The 24,670-nt window shown below is 36.3% G+C and overlaps 4 protein-coding genes across 4 annotated transcripts; all 4 read right to left on the bottom strand.

Moving 5' to 3' along the window:
* Positions 1-3,155: 3,155 nt before the first annotated feature.
* On the bottom strand, positions 3,156-8,699 carry LOC9308147 (cleavage and polyadenylation specificity factor subunit 2; the record flags this gene model as incomplete). Its single annotated transcript, XM_021020232.1, has 14 exons — positions 3,156-3,463; positions 3,559-3,674; positions 3,957-5,237; positions 5,387-5,479; positions 5,692-5,876; positions 6,255-6,498; positions 6,954-7,061; positions 7,218-7,275; positions 7,354-7,505; positions 7,590-7,684; positions 7,789-7,907; positions 8,008-8,133; positions 8,285-8,385; positions 8,472-8,699. Coding segments are annotated over 12 exons (1,536 nt in total), but the record flags the coding sequence as incomplete, so codon positions are not given.
* Positions 8,700-15,542: 6,843 nt separating this feature from the next.
* On the bottom strand, positions 15,543-17,204 carry LOC9308146 (putative FBD-associated F-box protein At1g05080). Its single transcript, XM_021020231.1, has 3 exons — positions 16,181-17,204; positions 15,947-16,084; positions 15,543-15,863 (listed from the first exon to the last, which is right to left on the bottom strand). Exons 1-3 carry the CDS (start codon positions 17,174-17,176, stop codon positions 15,543-15,545), a joined length of 1,455 nt encoding a protein of 484 aa, XP_020875890.1. The 5' UTR covers positions 17,177-17,204.
* Positions 17,205-17,615: 411 nt separating this feature from the next.
* On the bottom strand, positions 17,616-19,451 carry LOC9308145 (tubulin beta-8 chain). The gene is made up of 2 exons (XM_021023715.1): positions 18,965-19,451; positions 17,616-18,866 (listed from the first exon to the last, which is right to left on the bottom strand). Exons 1-2 carry the CDS (start codon positions 19,356-19,358, stop codon positions 17,911-17,913), a joined length of 1,350 nt encoding a protein of 449 aa, XP_020879374.1. The 5' UTR covers positions 19,359-19,451; the 3' UTR covers positions 17,616-17,910.
* Positions 19,452-21,502: 2,051 nt separating this feature from the next.
* On the bottom strand, positions 21,503-24,520 carry LOC9308144 (O-glucosyltransferase rumi homolog). The gene is made up of 6 exons (XM_002872029.2): positions 24,005-24,520; positions 22,963-23,567; positions 22,669-22,861; positions 22,520-22,584; positions 22,206-22,416; positions 21,503-22,077 (listed from the first exon to the last, which is right to left on the bottom strand). Exons 1-6 carry the CDS (start codon positions 24,194-24,196, stop codon positions 21,712-21,714), a joined length of 1,632 nt encoding a protein of 543 aa, XP_002872075.1. The 5' UTR covers positions 24,197-24,520; the 3' UTR covers positions 21,503-21,711.
* Between the last annotated feature and the right edge of the window lie 150 nt (positions 24,521-24,670).

The raw sequence follows: 24,670 nt of genomic DNA, 5'->3' as shown, positions 1-24,670 counted from the left end.
GTTTACAAATACAAGCTAAAAATATATTATGATATGCATATATTTCATAAAAATTTTACCAAATATATATCAAACAATACGGATCAAAGCGGATATCCGACTTAAAAAAATCAATATTTGTTATTTACTTCGGTTTTCTCGAATATTATATTTTTCTATTTGCTTTGCTCCAAAATTTTACGGATATTCGGATTTTTCGAATCGAATCAGAACGAATACCGAGTCGAAGCGAATCTCACGAATATTTTGTCTAGGCTTAATTAGTAGATTCTTGAATACCTAATCTCTAAGTTAAACCCTAATATTATATCCTATATACTAGATTTTAACCCGCGGTACACCGCGGGATGATTTAATTTTAAAGAGTATAAAAATATTTTGTAAATTGTATCTCCTTATAACATATTTATTTATATTATAGTTTACAATTGTTATTAAGTAACGGTATACCACGAGTCCACGAGATAATTATTAATAAACTGAGGATTTAACCCGAATTAAAGCGGTATATAAATATTGATTCAAATTCGTCCGCCATATAAATCATTTCCGAAATATAACCCGTTCCGTAATTTCTTAACACGTCCTGTGATTTGTATTAAAAAAAATAAGGATTAAATCTGTATTGAAGCGGCGGATTAATGATATTTTAATCTTTTTATTATTGTTGATTCAAAAACCCGTCCCGCCAAACCCATCCCGCCAAAAAACTCATTTATTTTATTAATGTTCTTATTTATGATATGATTCTGAATCATTGTCTAAATATTTTAATCGATGTAGAACGTTGAACACACATTTTCGTCAATTGGATAATATATGTCCGTTTTTAAAATTTCGAATCACAGTATATGCAGAAAAAAAATTGATTTTTTTTTTTACTTTATGTATTATATGATGATTCAAAACAGTTAAAAATAAATCAAACATAGATGATAGGAGAATCATAATTATAAATCTTAATCAAATCTTTTGAAAATCTAAATTATTAAATATAGAATATCCGGTGTATGAGTTGGGTTAAATATAACCCGACCCAACAAATTTTTTGTGAAGAAATTTTTAAAATGGGTCGGATATCCGATATATCCGAAAGCTTTTTTACCTACCCGTCACAAAAAGTGCTGCGATTATACTAGTATAGATATATGTTGTATCTCTATCTTATAGAATACATCAATAACAGAGAACAATCTCAAAACCCTATTGTTCACAACATATCCTAATTTGTTTCTAAAAATCTTGATACAAATCTTCCAAAACTTTCGAAAATTAAATGTGATCACAATTAGTTACTAAATCTTGATATGTTCCTAACATCTAGATCAGATCTTCCCTTAAATCTCGTAAATTATAATTTTTGAATTAAATAAACCAACAACACGAATATTCCCAACATATTTGAGTATCATAAATTCATAATATTGCTTAAACAATATTCTAACCCTAAATCGACATTCACTATACTTATATAAAGTCATCCATTCGTTGAACAATACATCCATTATTTTTCTTCTTTCTTTTTTTATTTACTTTTTCTAATTTAGTTCATCGGTTAACATCAGTGAATCATCATCATTTCTCTATTTGATTCGCAAAACATAACAAAAATTCACTTTTTCTCAGGGCCAGGGATCTCAAGAAGAACCTCACTTCCAGCAGAGAAATACGTCGCAATCGTGAACATGAGAAATCCATAAACCAAAATTAGAAACACGTTTCCAAGAGCGGTCTTAGTACACGGCATAAACCCATAGGTTTTTTCACAAGCTTCCTCATTTTCCTTAACCGGAGCCGAAACAACCATTTTGATAATGGATGTAGGGAGACGAATCGGGCGTAAGCAGATGAAGTGAAGAAGAGAAAGAAGAGGAGACAGATGAGAGATATGAATCTCATATTGATTTCAAAAGAAGAAAAAACGATGATGATACATTGATATAGAAAAAGGTCAAATTCTTTTCAATTGGTTAACTTTGATGAAGAGTTTGCTAATTGTAGAGTGCCAAGACTAACTTAAAAGTTGACGAAGTTTTCTTCTCTATTGCTAAAGACATTAAGCAAAGACTTGCAAATACTGATGCACGAGCGGAGGTTTGTTTGAGGTAGGCCTGGGCAAAATACCCGGAACCGAATACCCGAACCGAAAAACCCGAACAATACCCGAACCGAATCCGAACCCGATTTTTAAAAATACCCGAATGGGTTCTAACCTCCTACCCGAAAAAAACCCGAACTGAACCCGAACCGAATCCAATATCCGAATGTACCCGAATGTACCCGAATACAAATATACACCTATAAATATTAGTTATATTTATATTTATAATACCCGAAATACCTAAAATTACAATCATAAATCCGAATATATTAGGTATTTTAGATATTTTTGGTTATATTTGGGTAAAGAGTAACCATTGTATTTTCGATAAATCGAGTATTTCGGTTAGATTTGGGTATATATGAGTTAAAAACCCGAACCCGACCCGAACCCGAAAATATTTCGGGTATTTTTGGTTATTTTCGGGTATTTTGCTTTTTTATTAAAATACCCGAACCGACCCGAACCCGAACCGAACCCGAACCAAATTTTTAGAATAACCGAATGGGTCTTGACCCCCTACCCGAATAGACCCGATACCCGAAAAAAAAGAACCGAACCCGAACGGGTACCCGAATGCCCAGGCCTAGTTTGAGGTAAAGAGTTAATTTCCACTGTCATCATTGAACCGGCTCAGTAGCATAAACAGGAGCAGAGAGTCCAAGCTGCTTCATAGCATAAGGAAGAGCACCAAGATGAAGCGTATCTGGATGAGAAAGCAAAACTGCATCTATACTAGAAGCAACCCTGAAAACCTTTTACCAAAAAAAAAAAAAAAAAAAAAAAAACCCTGAAAACCACATACATCAAAACCACACATTGTAATTCGAAATCATAACGAAAACTAGATTGCTGATTCCGGAAACGAAGATAGTAAGGAGAGAAACCTGGAGAGAGGTTCGAGGAGCGATGTATCAAAGAGATCGTTCCAACCACAGTCGATGAGGAAGTTGAAACCATCAATGGAGACTAAGTAGGAAAGAGGATTCTCGTTGTAAACTCCGGATAGAGGAGTAACTTGCACCGAAGTACCCATTTTTTCCGTTCGGCGATATAAACCCTAAAATTTCTCCGATGAACCAAAGAAGAAGAAGCCACCGTGAAAGACGGTTTTTAGTCTGAAGTAATTACATCCCTGGTCCATATAATTCCTTTTAATTTTTAAATAACCCCTTTCTTTTCAAATTGTTCATTTTCTATAATCTTTGAATAGAGATTCCAAAAGAGTAGTACTGGCCCTTTGGTTAACTCGAGGGCTTGGTGATTGACATATCCAGCTTCCAAAAGTCCAGGGATATCAAAAATGTTGATAGTGAATCCTTCCATAGTTCTTGAAACCATCACTGGTCTCAATCCTTCAGCCTAGAATACAGACCCATCAACATCTTGAAATGACTATACTAATCAAAATAAAAAATGAAAATCAATTAAAAGCTTAGAGAAACTAAATTACGTACCTGGAAAGGACTGACATGGACGACTTGTTCGCCGATAAGAGAATTGACAGTGGATGATTTTCCGACACAGCCTTCACCCAGAACAAGAGCAGTCATTGAGTAATTGAGTTCATATCCTGCAATTACAAAAACCCATTATCTCCTAGTCACAGCGGAGAATCCCAGACTTAATTTCAAAGAAACATGATTTAAAAAAATCAACAACAGCCGAAGAAAGAATTCAATCAGCTTTTCCTGGGTAGACACTGGAAATTGCTGAAGCCCTAAACCCATTCACGAACGAGAGACCCTTCACCAAAATTTATGAGTTTTCTTTTGGTATATATCGCTAAACCCCTAGTGATGACTATAATAAAACTTCGAAAGCGATAACGTTTTGGAGAATTGGAGGAGCGTACCGTTGTGAGAGCTTTGAGGTTTTTGGTATTTACTCCTCTATTTCACTTTACTCCTCTATTTCTTCAATGTTTCTTTTTAGTGCCTCTAAATTTTGAAACGAAACCAACTCAACCCCAAACCAAATCCAGCTACCAATTTGCATTACAGTTCATATATTCATGAATCTCGAGTAATGGAAGAGTACATTAGGTGGAACATTGGATTAGCATAGAGTGCAGGCTCAAGCGATTCTCTGATCCTTTCTTCGCTTGTATGTCAAGGAAAACAAATGGGCCTTATCGGTTTCTCGAGTCTTTGCTCAGAACACGCAGCGGTTTTCTCAGGACCTCGGCTTCCCTCTGAAAGCTATTACCAGACAAAATCCTCTCAGTCTCTGTTGTTTGAGAGGCTCTATCAACAGTCCTGGGCTTAAAACCAGGAGACTTCAGGTGGTAGTGGACATATTCTTCTTGCTTTAGAGGCAGATTTTGTTCTGTGAATGGCAGAAGAAGATTTAGGGACTAATTTGAGAAGACCCTTTGGCAAAGTCGGATGATGATGTCCAGCAAAAACTAAGCTGGAACCTTGGTACCGGAATATTCCTCTATTGGTTATCTTTATCTTTAAGAGTGTTTTTGGAGCTGCCACTGCGAGGGAAGGTTTAACTTTTCCTTCTATTTCTTTCCACAGGTTTCACTACATTGGGAGTTTTGAATCTACATGTAGCACTATCCATTTCCTCAGATGGAACTCTATTAAGGTCTAGCAGCTTTAGATTCCCGGTTTGTGTTTGTTCTGACCAAAGGAGGAGTCTTGAGTTATTGCCCAATTTCTTTCCATACAGAACCCGCAACCTCTGCATCTCGGTGAATGTCTTGATCAGCTTTTCATGATAGAACTTTAAAGAGTAGTAATACTTTTTCCTCTTAACAAACATAACACCTTCTTTGAAACAAGCTACCTTTGGAGTAAACAATCCTCCTCTCAAATGTCTTGTAAAACCTATCCTCTGGATTCCCAAAATATAAATTGGCGCCTCCAAAAAGTTCCTGGATCGTCAAACTAAAAGTCTGTTGATCCATATCTGGCAGAAAACATGAGAGGAAGAATCTTTCTGCTTCTGTCAGAATTGAGTTCCATGTCTCAACAGACAATATTCTCGTTAAATCTGGTAGATCATAGACCTCATATGATATGCTACAGAGCTGGCGATCGTAAGAAGATAAATTTGATAGGCCCAACGCGATGTCAATGAGAATTCCTATCTCTCTATTTCAAAGTGAGAAGACTACTCCTTGTGCCTATCATTGATAAGCAGCCTATAACAATAATCAGAGTTTCTAGAAAGGGAGAACAAATGAGAGGATTAGCTGAGACCAAATATCTACCGATATCTTGTTCTTTAGATGGTTAGTGAGCTCTTATGAAGTTTGTATTAGAGTCTACTTACAATGAGCTCATTGGAAATGACTTTCGAAGGTCTTGTATCAAGCATGAGACTAGCAGTTGCCTCATCAAGCCTTCCGTCCACATCACCTCCGTTCTGAAATGGAATTTTATATCACAAATTTAATAAGCAACACAAGACTCTACATAGAATGACCCTAAACCTTTACTAGTAAGCAATCAGTTGTAAAAGAGAAAATAAAGATGCAACTGTAGAACCAGTGCACACATCATGGAAATTATGAGGTCTAGTTTGCAAATATAACAAGAGCTAAATAAAGACCAAGACCAGAATTACAAGTAACGTACATGCATTGCTCCTCGGTCCATGTCTTCATCCTTGATCACGTAATCATCTGGATTGATAACCTCCCCAAAGTCGTCCCATTCAGATGTGTTGTCATAAAATGGGAACATTGGAGCTACGCTGCTAGATGGGGGAACAAATCCATCAATCAATATATCTTTATATGCAGGCCCGTGAGAACCAACAACTGCAAGTGTGGTCAGAAATGTGAAAGATCAGTTGCAGACCACTATGTAGTGGAAAGAACAGCAATCAACAACTGTAACAGGAGGTCTAATTGAAAAAGACACATATTTTGGGAATGTGAAAAAACTAAACAAATTTAGCCAGAAATATATTGTGAGACTTCTAAATGTAGCTTCTACGGTTCTACCTCACTCCAAGATAACCACATAAATGCCTCCTAAAACTAACTACTAGTACATTACAGAGAGTACCATATGCATAGCCATTTTCTGTACTAGACACTTCGATTTAAGTTGAAGTTTACATGAAAAATAAGAAGTTACAGGCCACATAATCTTCAAGGCTACTAAAATGTTTTATAATATAAGACAAAAAATACCATCGTGAGTAGTCTTGGTATCTATGACCATAGGTTCACTTGAATTATCATCGGATCCATGGGAAGCTTTTGTTTCCACCTCTTTGACGAGGCTAGCTCGCAAAGCTTCTTCCCTTTTCAGTCTGTTTTGCTCTTCTTCATACGCAATCAACTCTTCCCCAGCCAAAGGAACCCTCTTTGACATGGTGACTTTAACAAATTTGGGAGGTGGGGCTGACTGAAGCATGCGAGCTAAAGTGCCAAACTTCAAATAGAGGCACATGACAAGAAAAAATCAATCAAACAGCAGTTTACTTTTATATGATTGATTACAAACCGAAACATCTTGCAAATCTTAGATCACGTAAACTGTGAATGGCCACATGGAAAGTATAATCGCCATCGCGACTAAGGAACATGACCAATGACTAGGGTAACAAGTTGGATGAAGGACTTCAATAATTTCACTTGGATTTTACGGTGTCATTGGTAGTACAAACTTAATAATTCAGTAGTGCTCTGTTTTCTGGATGGATTGACATGGACAAGAAAGCATTGTCATACAGAACTGAGAAGGTCGTAAAATAATTAACTAAAGCCATTTGTTTCCAAACTGTTTATTTGAATAAATTTACTTTTGTCTAGCTTATATTTCAATTATCAAGAACGCAATGCTAATACATTTTAGTTCCTCAACGTATAAGGGTTATAAAAACATACCTGCCCTGTTTCAGTAAAGAGGACTAAATTTCTGGGATCATTTGCCCACTCCACGAATATCTCCCGAGCAAAACCTGCTTCGAGACTGGCCATGGAAGCAAGAACAACCTATATAATGAGGTTCAGTACTTCAGTCACTCCAACATACAATATGAAAAATATAGTTCTACTATCAGCTCAAAAGAAAGGAAATAAAATATAAAATCCACCAAGTTCTATGTACTAACAAACATTAATGAGTTACATATAATTTTATAAACCAAACTTTGGACCAGGTGGAGCATTATCCAGATCAGTCTTGTTTATCAAGAGAGTGACATGCCTGCATGTGTTTAGATTTCATTTGATGTTTTCTGTATTGTATACAAACGAAATAAGGCATTCTTATAAGAAAATCTACCTCAATAGAAAGGCATTATCACGTGAAGTCTCAAAGGACTTTGAAATGGAGTCACTCATCCACTCGAGGAAACTCTTAACATAGTCAATTGTGCTAGATGACACGTATGTGAGAAAGTAAATGGGAAAGCTGAAACCTCTTTGTGACCAATGCTGCAGGTTTGATCAATATCCAGTCTTTAAGTAAGTAGCTGAACATTAACTAAGAACATAATACATTCAAAGCGATTCTATTACCTGTTCAAGTATCAAGAGAAGTTCCAGGACTCGACCCGCAGTATCCACGGGTAATAGAACATTTCCCCCAACTTCAAGATGTTTTGAAATGGTATCTGATTAATAAATGGGCACATGCACACGTGTTTCTGGCAGTTAGAACCGGGCTGTTTTTAAATACCATAGAAGAGATACAACACATATTGAGCTACAAGCCAACCTAGAAATTCTTTGTCCCTTTGCTGTCTTGCGGTTTGATTGGTATAAAGAGCATGATATGCATCGGTTATCAGAACAGCAGGCCGAACAAAAGACTGTAAAACAGTTCCATTTAAATGCCTGAATTAAGATGTACAATTCAGTATCACGATCCGCTTCTTTATTTACTGTTATGAACAATACTCGAACTCCAAATAAGGTGAAAGCTGAACATGTGTACCTTTCTTTCCGATGATTGTAGTCAACAGCATATATAACATCCTCCCCATCCTTTGTTATCCTCCAGATGCTACCTCCCAGCATATGTCCAGCAACATGAGGAGCAATTACAATACCTCTCCCTTTCCTAATAGCAACGATAAAACCTTGAGACATCCCAATATTTGTAGTCATAACTTAGGTGTCCAACAATACTCGATATGTTTCAGTGAACTCAGTCCCAATATGGGATACATAGATATTGTTTGCTATAAAAGACCGAGGACTACGAAAACCACATACCAGAAAGATGGTAATTTTGAGAGTAAGTCAATCTGATCACATTCTGGAAAGCAGAATCAATGTCATCCAGTGTAAACAAATCAAAGTCGGATACTTGCTGCAACAATAAAAATCACAGTGTTACAATGAAGAAAATTGTGCAAAACTAACAAATCCTGAAGTTAACGAATCGGAAAATCTCACCTTTCTGGATAAAAACTGATCATACATTGTAAGGAGACCTAATCTATGAACAGGCTCAGTAGCATAAACAGGAGCAGAGAGTCCAAGCTGCTTCATAGCATAAGGAAAAGCACCAAGATGAAGCGTATCTGGATGAGAAAGCAAAACTGCATCTATACTAGAAGCAACCCTAAAAACCACAAGAATCGAAACTTGATATAGTAAAAGGAGGGCTAAGCAGAGTGGACACGTGGACGGTGGTGATTAAAAGAAAGAAGCAACGGCTGAGATGAATTTATCAGAGATTGCTGGGTTTAAAGGAAGCTGAAGATCAGAAAAGGATTTTATCATGAAAATTGTTGAAGTTTGTTAGATTTCTCTCTAATTCTGGGTTTGTAAACATTGATTCATCCTCTGTGAAGATCCCTAAGAGGTTCTTACAAGATGAATCTGGAGATTCCTTGTTTTAGGAACATTGGATCTTCTCCGTTTGAATATTGAATTGAAATTGAAATTGTGTTTGTTGGATTTGGTGAGAATTGGAGTTTAACTGTATCAAAGGTATCAGAGCGAAGACGATTCTCGGCATCCATGGCAGACACAAGATCTAAAAGCTTGTTTGCAAAAGCTATGGTTCGTAAAGTTGACGAAACTTTTGGATCGGGAATAGACAAATTGAAAGAGACAATCGCGAACCAAAATGAAAAGATCGACACACGAATTACTGCTTTGCTCTTGTTGTTGCGATCTAGGAGCACAGAGGAGGAGAATCCGCAAGTAGATGCTCTTCCAGCCTCGCCGCATCTTCCAGACTCACCGGATTTCAATCGTCAAGATCCGAAACCAAGCTATGTTATCAACGTTACTCCAGAGATTCCTAAAGCTTCATCGTCGTCAACTCGCAGATACAAGCTTCATCGGAGAATCTCGTTGGAAGACATTAACGAGAGAAGGTTGAAGGGGTTATGTGTGTTTTGCGAACAGCCAGAAACTCCAGATCATCATATCAAACACAAGAATACAGGGATTCTCATGATTGATGGTGATGAAGACCAACCCCCTATTGGTGAATCAATTGAGCATTGTACGGTGAGTTTGTTGTCTACAGCTCAAGAGGAGAAGCCAAATTTGGAGAATCATGAAAATTTGGTATATGAAACGATCTTGGAAGGAGAATCACTTCCACAATTTCAGGTACCAATTTCAGATTCTGAGAGTTTGAGGAATATTGAACTTAGGAAAGAAAATTCAAAGTTGGAAACTCTAGAGTATGTAGTGATGAATGAGAATGAGAATCTAGAGCAAGAATGGGTTCAAAAGAACGTTAATAAAAGCTTTGAGGTTGAAGGTGATGTTGAGAGGAGTCAAAATTTGATAAGTAACACCAAGATTTGCTCTGCACACCAGCTGTTCGATAAAATGTCTCACTATAAAGAAAGACTAGGAATTAAGAAGAAAAGGAAAGGGTTTAAATCATGGATGTTTAAGTATAAGAGTGGCTTCAGGAAACTGCACGCACTAACTTTCTCCAAGAGTATGAGAATGATTGAGACATTTAGTGATTTGTTGTTGTTGAATGGGAAGGATAGTCCAGCACGGACTGCAATGGAATTCAAATTAGAAGCAGGTGAAATAGCATCATCGAATCAAGAGAGACTTGAGTTGTGTACAGAGAGCAACGACTACTTGGAATCATCGAATCTAGAGCTGGTTCTGATAAAAGAAGAACCAGAATTTGTGAAAGTAAATGGAGTGACGTTATGGACACAGAGTTGCAATTTGAAATCTGATTTGATTCACGCCAAGATGATTGTGAAAAAGATGAATTCGCTATGTAACGATGAATCAGTCTATGCTCTTGAGGATTTCTCATCTGCAGTTTTGGAAGAAACTCAATCCCAAATATATTGTGGAATTGATTGTGATGCCTTTCACTCTGGTAGCGTTTTCAGGTTCTGGAAATTCACATGTTCTGATATGATTCCACTGGGAGAAACAGTGTTGACAACGGGACGAAAGAAAACGTTTTACAAGTCGAGGAGATTCAAGTTCAAACATAGAGTAGCACCAAGAGATTTCAAATCTGGTTTTGAAGTCAGAGGAAAGCAAACTGCAATGTGGCAACGGAAAGCAAATAAAGAGTATCTGTGTTTGTTCTGGACCAACAATGTGGCAGCATGTGATCATATTTTGTTAGTTGGAATGGAGAAGCAGCAACAAGAACTGAATTGTGACAGAGATTTTGTCGTAGAAAGGGATCAATGGTGTAGAGCTCCTTATGCGAATTTGGAGATAACATTGTTAAATCAAGATAGACACGAGTTGTGTTCAGAGAACAAAGGCTGCTTAGATTGTTTTCAAGCGTTTGTTCTAAACAGTATCACAGATAGTTCATCTAGTGTTGAAGAATGGATGAAAGCAAAACCGTATTCTGTGAAAGTAAATGAAATGGAGATGGAGGTGCAGATTGTTGATAAAGAAGTGTCACCGTCGATTACAGTTCTGGAAATAGGAATGGAAGAGATGATTGGATCACATGCGAAGAGAGCTTTTGTTTTCAAACAAACAGCAATCTCATACTCTCAGTGTATTGACCACAAAGTCCTTTTTGCCTCGGGTGACTTGGTTCTTTGCCTCGGGTGATTTTGCCAAATCGGCTCGGGACGAAGGGAGAATTCAGCTCGGGTAAGGATACTCTGGGTCTCGTTTCCGAGCTAAAGCAGGATGACCCGAACCGGTTTAATCATGTCCTAACCCGAGCCGATTCGGTGATTGATCCCGAGCCGATTTGATCGTCGTTTACCGAGCCAGTTCGGCGAGTGATCCCGAACTGGCCTAGTCATAGTTCCCCGAGCCGTTCTGGTGGTAGATCACGAGGTGTCGTGTTTTGGCTAGATCTTAACGCGGGTGGAATCCGACCCCAACAAGCATCGTGGGGCATCATACCAAGGAAAGTGAATTATCTGTGCTGGAGGCTTGTAGGCCGTTTACGAGGATGATTCCTCAGATGATGAATGAAATAATTCCTCCTGAAATCTATTCACCTAGGTTCGAGCAGTTTTCATTCAGAAGGAGGAATAAATCGAGGGTCCCTCAGAACGTCCAAGTTGGAGACTGTGGCGTGTACGCGTTGAAATTTATCGAATGTCTAGCGCTTGGTGTAAGTTTCGTTGGCATCTGTGATGAAAATATTCAGGCTATACGGGTTAAGATGGCAACAGAGATCTATGATGAGGCACCTGACCTGCTCGCTGCTTTTGATGTCCAATGATACATTATGATGATATGTAAAATATTAGTGTTTCGAACATGTGATTGTCTTTTGTACTAACTATTTATGCTTTTGAGTTCTCGTGATGATTATGTATGGGGTTGATAATGTTTTAGGTTTGTGTGATGCGTCTGGATTGATGTTTATTAATTCGTTGTTTGGGTGAGATAATCTAACAACACGGCTGAGTTATGGTTTATTAGGAGTTTATTATTGTCGAGTTATACAAATGTTGTATAACTCCCCACCTCGGATAACTCCCCACCTCGAATAACTACCCACTCAAGTTATCATTATACCTAGATACCCATATACCTATTTTCCCTATATATATCTCTTCTAAATATAATTCTTGTAAAACAATTCTCTCTCGTCTTTTCTCTTCTTGATTATTAGCAACTAATCTATATAATCTCTCTTGTCTTTCCTCTTGTCGATCATGGATGCATCAGGGTCTAGCAGCAAGAGGACGCGTTTTGAAGACGGTTCTCGCAGCAGGAGGCATGCAGTGGAGATGCAAGAGCAGAAAGAACGTTTCGAAGGCATCATCTCTCTCATCAAACACAACATGAAAGAGACGGAGGAAGCCCACGCTTTGGATCTCACGTTACGTGAGGAGAATGCGAAACTGGATCTCCTAAGGAAGATGATGAGTTTGAAGGACGGATTTAACGTGGAGGAGGAGTTCCATATCGTGAAGGAGCAGGCAAGGAAGGCTTACGAGGAGAAGGTGGCATTCAACGTGACGGGGATCAACTGGGACAAACTGGGCTTTAAGCCGACCGAGTTGTCGGGGTCGGAATCAGACTAAGAATGGAGATATCCATTCTATTTGTTTTTTTTTTTTTTTTTTTTTGAATCTATGTTATTGATATGTTAATGAATCTATGTTACTGAATTTATATCAAGTTATTCTAGCGATATGGCTGACTTAACACAGATGAATTCGTGGTTTAGCCGAGTTATTCCAGCGACACGGCGGACTTATGAGTAATTTTTGATGTCACGGCTGAGTTTTTATACATTTAACGGCTGAGTTATTTACTTTTAGCCGAGTTATTCCAGCAACACGGTGGACTTATGAGTAATTTTTGATGTCACGGCTGAGTTTATATACATTTAACGCCTGAGTAAATTACTTTTGTACGGCTGAGTTATCTACGTTTACTCGGCTGAGTTATTATTGGTCAATTGGCAAAATTCAAACAACACTAACAAAAAGCATTACTAACAAGCCAAATAAAATTCAAACATCACTAACAAATTAACAATACAAAAGACAATGGCTGATACGACACATACAAGCAATCCTGTCAATCCCCTGATGACGATGCGTTGACGATAAACTATTGTTTCCATTTCATCAATCCTTTTCTGTAATCCAAGCTCAATCGAAATCTTCTCATCTTCTGTATTAATTGATGATATCTCCAAGTTTTGCCTCTCCAAATCACCACGAAGCTCCAAAATTGTCGCATTAAGTTCTTCAATCTTCTCAGTCTTCTCTTTAATTACAGATTGTAGGGTTTCACTCTCTTCTTATTGGTCCATTTAGAAATGTAACTTAAATTTTTTTTATTTTTAACTAAATCATAAATAAAACACATTTAACTCACACTTTAATATAAAAACAGAGATCATTAAAATTATATATTAATTATATTTTTCCTCTCAATTTTATTCAACACACAATAAATTGGAATTGTAACTCCCATAATTTATTTATTTAAATTGTAACTTATCTAACTTTTCATCCTATAAATACTCATTTCTCATTCTCTCATCCTCTCATCCTCTCACCCTTCCCCTATAGCTCAAATCTTAAATATTTTTTTGTTTTGTGTTCTTACATTAGTTTTTTTTTTTTTTTTGAAAGATGCATCTTCATTGTCTATTTTAGATAATCATCATATAAGTAATCATTTTCTCAACTTTTTCTACTATATTTATGTGTCTATTTTTATGTTGTTATATGGATTAAAAATCAAGAATTCTATTCTAAATATATTTTAGAATGTATTATATATATCTAACATTGTATTCATTTTTGTATATTTCTAAAGCTATACTAAAATATAATTATTTATTCTTTAATTTTCATATTTTTAAGTTTAAATTCACATATGTATACTAAAAGTTTTGATGGTTATAACAAAATTTTCAGGTTTATTGGTGATGGAGAGTTAAATATAACAATTCCAATCATACCACAACAAGATAATGAAGTTGAAAAAATCCATTTCCATTATCTACTTTAGATGTTTTATTATTTTCTAATATATTCATGTAACTTTTTTTTTTGTTTGTAATACATTTATTAATATATATTTCTTACCTTTTTCTTATCTCGAATAAATATTGTAGTTTATTTTTAATATATGTATTATTATATTTACTTTTTGTGATCCAATAGATAATTATATAAAAATCGTTATACTTTTATTTTATTTAAAATTTGAGGTTTAAGTATTTTTCAAAGTAAAAAGAATTTCGTTTAAAAACATTTGGTTCTTAAGATTAAAAACCTAACACTCATACTTAAATAGAGTGAAATATACAAAAAAAAATAATTAAAATGAAAAAAAAAAATCATTTTATTAAATCATATAAAGATAAAACAATTAGTATAAAATCTAGCCCTATAATTTAAATTGAAGAGTGAAAATTTTTTAAAACAAATATAGAAGTTATCCTTGGATCTTTAATGATTTTAATTAGAATGAAGTTCATATAATTTTTATAAGAAAAAATAAATTTAGTTTGCCACTTGCAAAATAATATGAATTTGAACTATTATGTGGGAATTTATATCAACAAACAAACAAATTATCTGTGAGTTTATATCAACAATTTATTTTGTAAAAGTAATAGATAACATATGTTTATTGATGTTTACATACATAAATAATAGTAAAATAAAAAACAACACTAAAATATGAGCAAATGCAAGATATCAAATCTTAAGAGTCTTTAAAAAAAATTACAATCATATTTATATTGAAACAAATATCATCCACATCATTAGCATATAATAATTTAAGATTTTTCTATAATATATTATAATTATATTTTATGTATTTTCTCATATTTTGTAACCTTCATACTAATAATTATCATTATGTTGTTAATGCTCACACTAAATTACAACAATACTTTAAATACAATTAATACAAAATGAATTCTACACAATGAATTCTTTGAAATGTAACATAACTTTTATGATATACATACAATTAACTTACTCATAAATGACATTTAAACATAATTGTTAAAATTGAATAGTTGTAAAACGTAAATATGTTATCTTTTAGAAATAGTAATATACACATATCACTAACCATCATATTCCAAATTTTATAATATTGATAAATTTTATAACAATTTCTTTTCTTTCTTTTTTTTCTCATAACAATTTCTTTTATAATCCGACTAATGGTGTTTCAATATTACATTTTTGTCAATTTTGTAAGAGGCTGTGAAGAGGAGATGACTTTTAATCAAATATTGTATTGATTAAAAGAAGTAATATACTCTTAATCATTTTTTAAAAAAAAACATAAATATCATTGTATATAGATGAATACAATTCAAATTTTATAGAAAAAATCAAATTTGAATTTACTGTCATTCATTTATTTTTCTTTAAATTTTAAATTCAAGTAAAAAAAACTAAAGAAAAGAAATAGCAAACATATAACGTAGTATGCAACAAGCCGCGAGTATCGCGGCTAAATAACCTAGTTTTAATAAAAGTAAACTCCTGCATAGCGGGGGTTATAACCTAGTAAAATAATAAATGATCCATGATATAGATTAGTCATTCAATCTATTTCATTTAAAAAGCTCGGAAATTCCAATTGAGTGGAGAAAAGTAGTTGGGATGACGTGGAAACCCTAGACATAGATTCTAACTCTTTCATCATCTTCTCTCTATCTTTAAGCTTGCATGTTGATTCCATAGAAACTTGAACTCTCTCTAAACAATTGGAGTTGGCAAAGATATATTTTATGGCTTCTTTCTCTTTGTGTCGTCCTATATATCCTTTCCATTCAAAGATCTTGAGATGGGCTGCGAAACATCCGGGAACAAAACTTGGTTCGTTCCATGAAAGTGAGAAATCCTCTTCAAATCGAATGAATGTCTGTGAAGCAACAACAAGAGGATTTAAAGTAAACACTTACTTTCAATTAGTCCATAAAAACTAACATGAAAGAAACTACAAACCTGGTCGATGAAAAGAACTTCAAGAATAGGAGAATTTTGTAGCAATCCCATTAGTGATTCCAACCAGTCTAACTCAGCTAAAAGTGTTACAGTACACTCAATAAGCTGGGAGAAGTTAATAGCGTTACACCATGCAGCCTACATTAATGAAGGCAAGAACACATAGATAAGCGCTACTAAAATAATCATAATTAACAATAAGAAAAAGAATGATGTTGAAATAGTGCTACACACCGTTGCAACACTCAAATCTAGTTCGAGATTCGTGACTGAGGAAATAGATCTCATAAACTTGTCATCAGGGTAACTAAAAAAGTCGATAGCTGCTTTATCAAAACAAGTCTTGTTCTCAATCGAGCAAGAATCTCCCGAATAATCTCTGTAGAAGATTTGCTTTAAAGCTAGGGAATCTATAACCAAAGATCCTTCTATTCCTTCGTTGTGCACTCCAAAATAATCAATATTATCATATACCAAGCGTTCCAAAGATGGGACTGTTATATTGAAATTTCTCACATTGTCGTGGTGATGTCGTTTTACCCACAAAATTTTGAGAATAGGACAATTCGATAAAAGCCTAACAAGAGAATCTTCATCTTTATACACCACAGAGTAAAGGACAATACTTTTAAGTGATGGGAGGCAAACCCGAGAAGGAACATCCATAAGAATCTTGCCGGACAAATATAGTCTAACAAGCGTATCACATGTGTAAAGGCTCTTAGACAAACTGGCAGGTCCCGCAGACCACGCGATTTTCAACCCTAGCTCGCGCACCCTACGATCAACAGCATTTGCAATCCACTTTTCCACATCAACATGACCTCTTGAAGGACCGAGTTCTATCATTAATTCTTCTAATACAGGTGCCTTGTGGAGTTGTAATGATTTGTCAATAAACCGCCATAAACACCGTTGTTGCTGCTCACTTTTGTCAAATAAACGGCCAAGTAAACGACCAAATAAACCGCCAATAAATACTTTGTGAGTATCACCATTGATCTTTCGGTACCCATACCCAAGTCTTGGTACCATCGTCCAAATATACCGCCATCGTTTTGACAAAATCATAGTGGCCACTACATCTTTCGTGTGGAGAAACAACAATATATGCACCAACAAATCGTCCGGCAATGCACTGATCTTGTCTTCACCTCCAATTCTCTGACCACGACGACGTTTGGCTCTTTTCTTCACAAATTGTGTCGAGATAGCATACGCAACATGCATTGAGCTGATAATTAACAAAAGCCGTCCTAACATCTTTTTCCACCTGAAACTATCGTTTCTTCTTTCTCTCGTCAATATTATACACGCATGAGGGAGGGGATTGGGCCCCGGGGGTTGTTAGGGAGTAATTATCTCTTAACATATTTTTATATATGGAGTAATTATCTCTTAACTTTTTTCTATATTTTTGAAGATTCTTTATTATCTACTTTCTCTCGTTTCAATTAATTTTTTTACATCAAAAAAAAAAAACCAATATATATATATATATCCGATTTTTATGCTTCAACACAACAGTTCCGAAACTCAAATTGTTAGCGAACGTTCAATCGGCAGACTGTCAGAAACTGTAGTAACCCCCGTCAATGAGATTTGAGGGGACCTATGATTAAAATCCTAACATTAACAACATAACTTAAACTTCAAATATACCAAATACTGTACTAGAGAGTTTTAATACAATATGGTATAGCAAACAGATGGAATAACGTTTAGGGGGAAAAACCTAACAAACAATATCTCAAATCCAATCACATGAAAAGACATATAAACATATATTTTCCTAAGCCTTAAACCTAAAAGCACCATCACACATAGCCAAATGTCAATACACGAAAACCATAACCAGAAAAGAAAAAAATAAACCAAGCCATCAACATGAGAAATAAGAAGACACTAACTCACACAAACGAGCAAAAAAAAAAAAGATCTTAAGAAAAAGAGAGAAGCTGTTGTTATTGCTCCTCCTGCACTTCCACTTGGTCTTCTTCATACTCATACCCTTCTTCCTCATCAGCGGTTGCGTCTTGGTACTGTTGGTACTCTGATACCAAATCGTTCATGTTGCTCTCTGCCTCTGTGAACTCCATCTCGTCCATTCCTTCACCTGTGTACCAATGCAAGAAAGCTTTTCTTCTGAACATCGCTGTGAACTGTTCGCTCACACGCCTAAACATCTCCTGGATCGAAGTCGAGTTCCCGATGAAAGTCGAAGCCATTTTCAGACCCGTTGGTGGAATGTCACACACGGTTGATTTCACGTTGTTCGGGATCCATTCCACAAAGTAAGATGAGTTCTTGTTCTGAACGTTGATCATCTGTTCGTCAACTTCTTTGGTGCTCATTTTGCCTCTAAACATGGCTGAGGCTGTCAAGTACCTGCCGTGACGCGGATCAGCTGCACACATCATGTTCTTGGCATCCCACATCTGTTGGGTGAGCTCAGGAACAGTTAAGGCTCTGTATTGCTGTGATCCACGAGATGTGAGCGGTGCAAACCCAACCATGAAGAAGTGGAGACGAGGGAATGGGATTAAGTTCACTGCAAGCTTACGCAGGTCAGAGTTAAGCTGACCCGGGAAACGGAGACAGCAAGTGACACCACTCATGGTTGCAGAGATGAGATGATTCAAGTCTCCAAAGCTAGGAGTGGTGAGCTTAAGAGTTCTGAAGCAAATATCATAAAGAGCTTCATTGTCAAGAACCATACACTCATCTGCATTCTCCACAAGCTGATGAACAGAGAGAGTTGCATTGTAAGGCTCAACAACAGTGTCTGACACTTTCGGAGATGGAAACACCGAAAACGTCAGCATCATCCTATCTGGATACTCTTCCCTAATCTTTGATATCAACAAAGTTCCCATTCCAGATCCAGTTCCTCCTCCCAATGAGTGACATACTTGGAATCCTGAACAATCATTCACATCAACACACACAAATCTAAATCACAATTCACATCAATCTTAACTATGACCAAATCCAGCTAATCATTCCACAATTTCTAACCTTGTAAGCAGTCACAATTCTCAGCTTCCTTACGAACAACATCGAGAACGGAATCGATAAGTTCAGCACCTTCAGTGTAATGTCCTTTAGCCCAATTGTTACCGGCACCGGATTGACCAAAGATGAAGTTATCAGGACGGAAGATCTGACCGTACGGACCGGATCTGACACTATCCATAGTACCAGGCTCCAGATCCATGAGGACGGCGCGTGGGACGAATCTTCCGCAACTTGCTTCGTTGTAGTAGACATTGACTCGTTCGAGTTGCAAATCGTTCTCTCCTTGGTATCTTCCCGTCGAATCGATCCCGTGCTCGGCGCAAACTACTTCCCAGAACTTAGCTCCGATCTGGTTTCCACATTGACCACCTTGAATGTGAAGAATCTCACGCATTTTCGATTACTAAGCTTTAGTAGGAAACTAAAAAAATTGAGAGAGAAAGAGAGAATTTGAACGGTTACGACTTGTGAAGAAATGAAGCAGACGAAGTGGTTGGTTTTATTTATACTGCATAGATAACGGAGACGGATTTTCATTTGGGTTCTTTAGCCGGTTCTAACTGTACTGGTCTACGTAAACCGTAACCATACTTAACCAGAAAAATCAACTATTGAATTTTCAAAATACGTTACTTTTTTCATTTTTAAATTCGATTTAATTTTTACTATATATGATTAAATTGTTTGAGTTTAGTGAAAATATTTGTTTTTTTTTTAGTGGATAAATTTTAGTTTTAACCAATTGAACCCAATCGATAAACTCAAACCGGTAACATTGGTATACTTCTTTATTGCCGCCATGAATGACGGAGGTAAGTAACGACATAAATTAATATTCTGAAAATATATTAAATTTAGGATAAATAACAAATGAAGAATTCTTTCCACTTTGTAAATAATTGTGGAATTTTTTTTGATCAAAGCAAGACATTCTGTATATTTTTTTGTCAGGATGTGGAGAAAAAGTTAATTCTACTGAAAAAGATCCTGGAAAATAGAACAAAACAGTGTATTTATTTTTATAAAGGTTATTTTATTAAAATGAAAAAATTATTGGTACACGAAGCAAATGAAGAACAACAATAATATGAGCAAAATTAAAGTAAGAGAGCAAAGGATATGGGATAATAATGTATTGAAGGAAAACTATTTTTCTTTTCCAAATATAAATATTTCAGAACTAATATAATGTTGATCCTTTTATAACTTCCTCAAACATAGTTTTAGAAAAACATTTATTGATTTTGGGCTGCATTAACTGCTATAAACATGTGCATTATCTTGATTTGAAATTATAAGGACAAAACAGTGAGGGTGTTGTACAGGTGGATCCAGAGTGTGTGTGGATCAGGTATTAATTCTCACGCACTACGTGATGCATGTGAAGACTCTGAACCTTGAAGATAAAAAGGCTGCGAGATCTGACCAAATTCCTTTTTTTTTTTCCTTTGTTCTCCCACTTTTTTTTATTCTTCTTGCACATGAAGGTTGAACCGTGACAGACACATGATACCAACGGAAAAGCACGTGACTGAATTACTGTGGTCTGATTAGCGAAAACTAAAACCGCCAAGAATACAAACACTATTTGTTTTTTGCGGTGATTATGATCAATCAATTCATATATGGTAAAGTTTACCAGGTAACACGTAATGCATCGTATGATATAGTACAAGGTAAGATAATAGAAAGATCCCAGGATAACTATAGCCTAGTTTGAGATTTGGATTAGATTCGAAATTGGTGAAGCAATCATTAAGAAATTGTTAAAAGCAAATGAAGTAGTAATAACAAAAGATGCGCACGAGCAAGTAGATTTTCATATATAGTCCAAGGATATTAATAATTTCATTGTTCAGTGTGCATTCGACTTTAAGATTTATCATAATTTAGTTGTTATTCTGACGGCAATCTAGTTTTGTGTGGATATATTTCATAGCTTAAGCTTTTTCTATATATTATTATAATTATACAGTACTGTAGTGCGATGGGTGGGTCTAATCTGAACAGTAACGTGCAAATCACTCTATGATCAACTAGAAATATAAAACAGGTGAAATTTTGGACCCTACCGTGACGTGAAAATTAGAGAGAAAGACAGCAAAAACAGCTTTTAAATGATTATGGCCTATATCAGAAGCAATGTATCAAGCTAAAAGAAATGTATATCAGTCTCAAAGTTAGAGCAACTTGTGGTGTCAGTGAGTAGTACCCATCAAGTTACACCATCACTCCATCAGTTTCATAACCAACCAACGTAATCTTAAGTCTTAACAACTCTTGAGCTTAATATTTTCCTAAGGTGATCGTTATCTGTTACCAAATTTAAACTAATTTCAAATTATCTTTGTATGCTGGTGATTTAGGTATTTAGCTCATTATTCTTTTGACATTTGACATATAATAGACTCTTGTTAAAACAAAAAGAAGACTTATCATGAAAATATCTAGAGAATGAGTTTTAAGTCGCAAATTCGAAGCATTAGATTATACAAACACAAGAATTAGATACCAAGTGAACTGGTTAAACCGATTTAATTACCCAAATATTTTATTATTAGTCTCTATATACATAGAAACGACATCAGCTCACAAAATGAACAATATATGAGATTTTTTCATTTTGAGTTTCGTGTGAAATAACCTAAACTTGAAACATAAATCTAGTAATCTACAACAACATTGGTTATACGTATATATATTTTATTTTCTCTACACAACCAAAACCGAAATGAAGATGAAAGAATTCAAGAGCCGGTTTGATTCTGCTTGCTCCAGTACTTCATCTCCCACTGTAGGATTCTCATATTAGTACTCTGTTTCCTCTTCACAACCCCATAAAGCAATGCCGGATCATACGGAGGCGGCATGGCACAGGGACCAGACTCTGCAGGGTGCTTTACAAATGATTCTGTCATGAACTTGCGCTCGTTCCCGCTTCTCGGACACGCCATTGTTTCCGAGCATATCTCCGCGGCATTCTGAGGAATCTCAGGTTTAAACCGGAGGAGTTTTGAGTATTCGGTTAAGAGATGGTACATGTAATCATACACATAGTCCATCTTAAGTTCGTGTTGGATGAAATCGCTAGCCGCCTTTCCAATATCCTGCGCCTGGTTAGACAACAGAGGATCATTTGTTTCAAGCGTCGTTATTTGCGTTTCATCATAGATTAACAATGTACCTATTGAAGACCAAGTCCTATAATGGTGTGGATTTTCATCATAGACTAATAATGTACCTTTTGAATGTGAGAGTTTCCCCAATCAACAGCGAACTTGATGGAGCGGCACTTATCGTGCTCCCTAACGGGCCAATAATGGTGAGCCGGAAGCAAGCCTCGGGTAAAGAAATCATAGTAATGAGGTTTCACCAACAGAGTCACAGAGTCACACGCCAAAATGTACTTCTCGCTCACTGACCATGCAGACCCTTCTATATATATCTTGTACCTGCTCATTAACATTGCATAATCCCATACCCTTTATTAGACTTTCATATTTTAACTTTGCATAACCCAAATCTAATTAGATGTCTAGAAAAAAATTACATTACCTGTGATGGCATTGGCTTGCCAAATCTGATTGCTTGTAGCCTTCATTTGATTCTTTGATCCAATCCTACAAGAATACACTAAAAAGTTAAAAAGCTGTTGCTTTCTTCAATGATTTTGGCCCTCAAAAACGTAAATTGTTCATTATTACCTGAACATATAAACGAGCGTTCCACTCGTGTTCCTCAGAGACATTACATTTCATAAGATCTTGTCGTGTCTCTGCGACCATTGGATTACCTTTCCAATAAGCATAAGGCTCTCTGTTTATCCATTTAGTCCTCTGATTCCCTTCTCTTAGTTCCTTCAACAAACTCTCCCATGGCTTTATATTCACCTCCGCCCTACAACAAATTAACACAAATCTTGGGTTTAACTGATCAATTCAAAACTATTGGGGTGTAATTGAGAAAACTTGAAAAATCACGGGTGCTTTGTTTATTACCATCCCCAGAAGGACCAATCAGGAAACACGATATCAAGCGTCTCCTCATTCCCGCAGTACCGAAACAGCGGCGGAGGCGACGGCGCATTAGCTCCGGTAAATTCTGAAGCTTTAACGACCGGCCAGTCAACGCAGTCAAACATAAGCTCGAGATCTGGAATCTTCCCAGGGTACTTCCTTAAAAGCTGTAAGAATCCCCAAATGGTGAACACGTCTCTCGTCTGAAACGCATCTTGAAACTTCTCGACGTAAATTTTCCCGTCGATGATCGCTAGCCGGAAATTCGCCGTCTTTTTGGCTCGCTCCAATGCTTCCCTTGTGATTCCCGTACTCGACCATGGACGGAGATCCTCGTGGATCCAACGGAAGTAATCAGGACACGTGGCGTTCGGAGGATGGTTTGTATCGTCATCTTCTCCGAAGCTCGCCGTCGTCGGGTATTTGTTACTCGGACATGACGCGGTGGTTTCGTTGGCGGAGCAGTGTAGTGTGAACTCCGGTTTAGGGCTTTGAGTAATTACCGTGGTTGGTCGAGGGTATTTTGGGGATATCGTCTGAGTTTGAGTTTGAGTCGTCGTCGTCACGGCTTCTTTCTCTATCAGAACCTAGACCGTGAAAACGATATGACTAGTGAGCAGATTTGTGCAATAAACCGACCCAAACCGTAATTCACTTAAACTAAACCGATTCAAACCGAAAGAAAATATATAACTTAAACCAAACATATATGAATCCAATCGAACCGAATTCTTTAATTTGGATTTTCTTTTCCTAAAACCCCTAAAACCCGAAATTCTTCTCATGGGAGACAGCTAATTGAACTGGAAAAGTCATGTACTGGGGTCCCACAAGAACACACGTGTCGTGTTCTACGTGATTCGCCGACAACACCAACCACCAAAAGACTCTTCCGATCAATAATAGAAAATTCTTCCCTCACGTGACAAAAGGCACAAAACTCAAACCCATAAAGACACAAAACACCGAAGAAGTAGATTCAGCTAAAACGACAAGTGTAGTGTGTCGTTTTTGAGGGACTTACGGTGGTGGTATCGAGGAGGAGGCGCGTGGAGATAAACGCGCCGGCTATGAGGAGGATGAGGAGGGAGATTAGGGCGTAGGATCTGTTGGAAGATATTCCGAAACCGGACTTGAAAAAGGGAGACCATATACTGTCGGTGAAAGTACGAGAATGCCCTCCCGCCGACCCGTTTTTGGACGGCGAGTTTCTCATCGGAATCTTCCTGATGGAGAAGCCAGAAAAAGTGATTCGAAAGAGTTTATGAGAGAGAACAAAAAAAGAAAGAAAAATAAAGAGGGAAGTGGGAGACAGAGAATCTTGTGAATTAAGGAATGTGAACAATTAAAAGAGTCTCAACTTTTTGTAGTGTCCCCAACACTTGAGGGTTTTAATTTCAAAAGATTCACAAAAGAAACAATAAACCTTCTAGGTTTGGGAAACGAGAAAAATTAGAAAGCAAAAAACTTCATGAAAGTTCATCAACATTGATTTATATTGTTAGTTTTAATAAAGGCTTTCGAATAACATGCGGGAGAAATAAAAGAGTACATGCCTAGTCAAGGCCTTAGTGTTTGTTGGGTCTAGCCCAAAGTATGGAACTAGCCCATATTAAACTTCTATATAAGGATTTTTTTTTTTTTTTTTGTAAGCATATATAAGGATTTTATGATATTGGAGTTTTAAATC

This window comes from Arabidopsis lyrata, assembly GCF_000004255.2.
Source record: "Arabidopsis lyrata subsp. lyrata unplaced genomic scaffold ARALYscaffold_6, whole genome shotgun sequence".
NCBI lineage: Eukaryota > Viridiplantae > Streptophyta > Magnoliopsida > Brassicales > Brassicaceae > Arabidopsis > Arabidopsis lyrata.
Note: the sequence above shows the minus strand (reverse complement) of the source record. Positions and strands in the feature narration are given on the sequence as shown.

Bases quoted from the DNA above. Each gene is read 5' to 3' on its own strand.
- LOC9308144 (XM_002872029.2), bottom strand. From the start codon at position 24,196: ATGAGAAACTCGCCGTCCAAAAACGGGTCGGCGGGAGGGCATTCTCGT. The intron at 22,862-22,962 runs GTAATAAACAAA...AATTTGTTGTAG, and splicing joins GATTGGTCCTTCTGGGGATG to GGCGGAGGTGAATATAAAGC. The intron at 22,078-22,205 runs GTACATTATTAG...TTGTCTAACCAG, and splicing joins GAAACTCTCACATTCAAAAG to GCGCAGGATATTGGAAAGGC.
- LOC9308145 (XM_021023715.1), bottom strand. From the start codon at position 19,358: ATGCGTGAGATTCTTCACATTCAAGGTGGTCAATGTGGAAACCAGATC. The intron at 18,867-18,964 runs GTTAGAAATTGT...ATGATTGTTCAG, and splicing joins GAATTGTGACTGCTTACAAG to GATTCCAAGTATGTCACTCA.
- LOC9308146 (XM_021020231.1), bottom strand. From the start codon at position 17,176: ATGCATGTTGCGTATGCTATCTCGACACAATTTGTGAAGAAAAGAGCC. The intron at 16,085-16,180 runs GTGTGTAGCACT...TCATTAATGTAG, and splicing joins TAGATTTGAGTGTTGCAACG to GCTGCATGGTGTAACGCTAT. The intron at 15,864-15,946 runs GTTTGTAGTTTC...GTTGCTTCACAG, and splicing joins AAGTTCTTTTCATCGACCAG to ACATTCATTCGATTTGAAGA.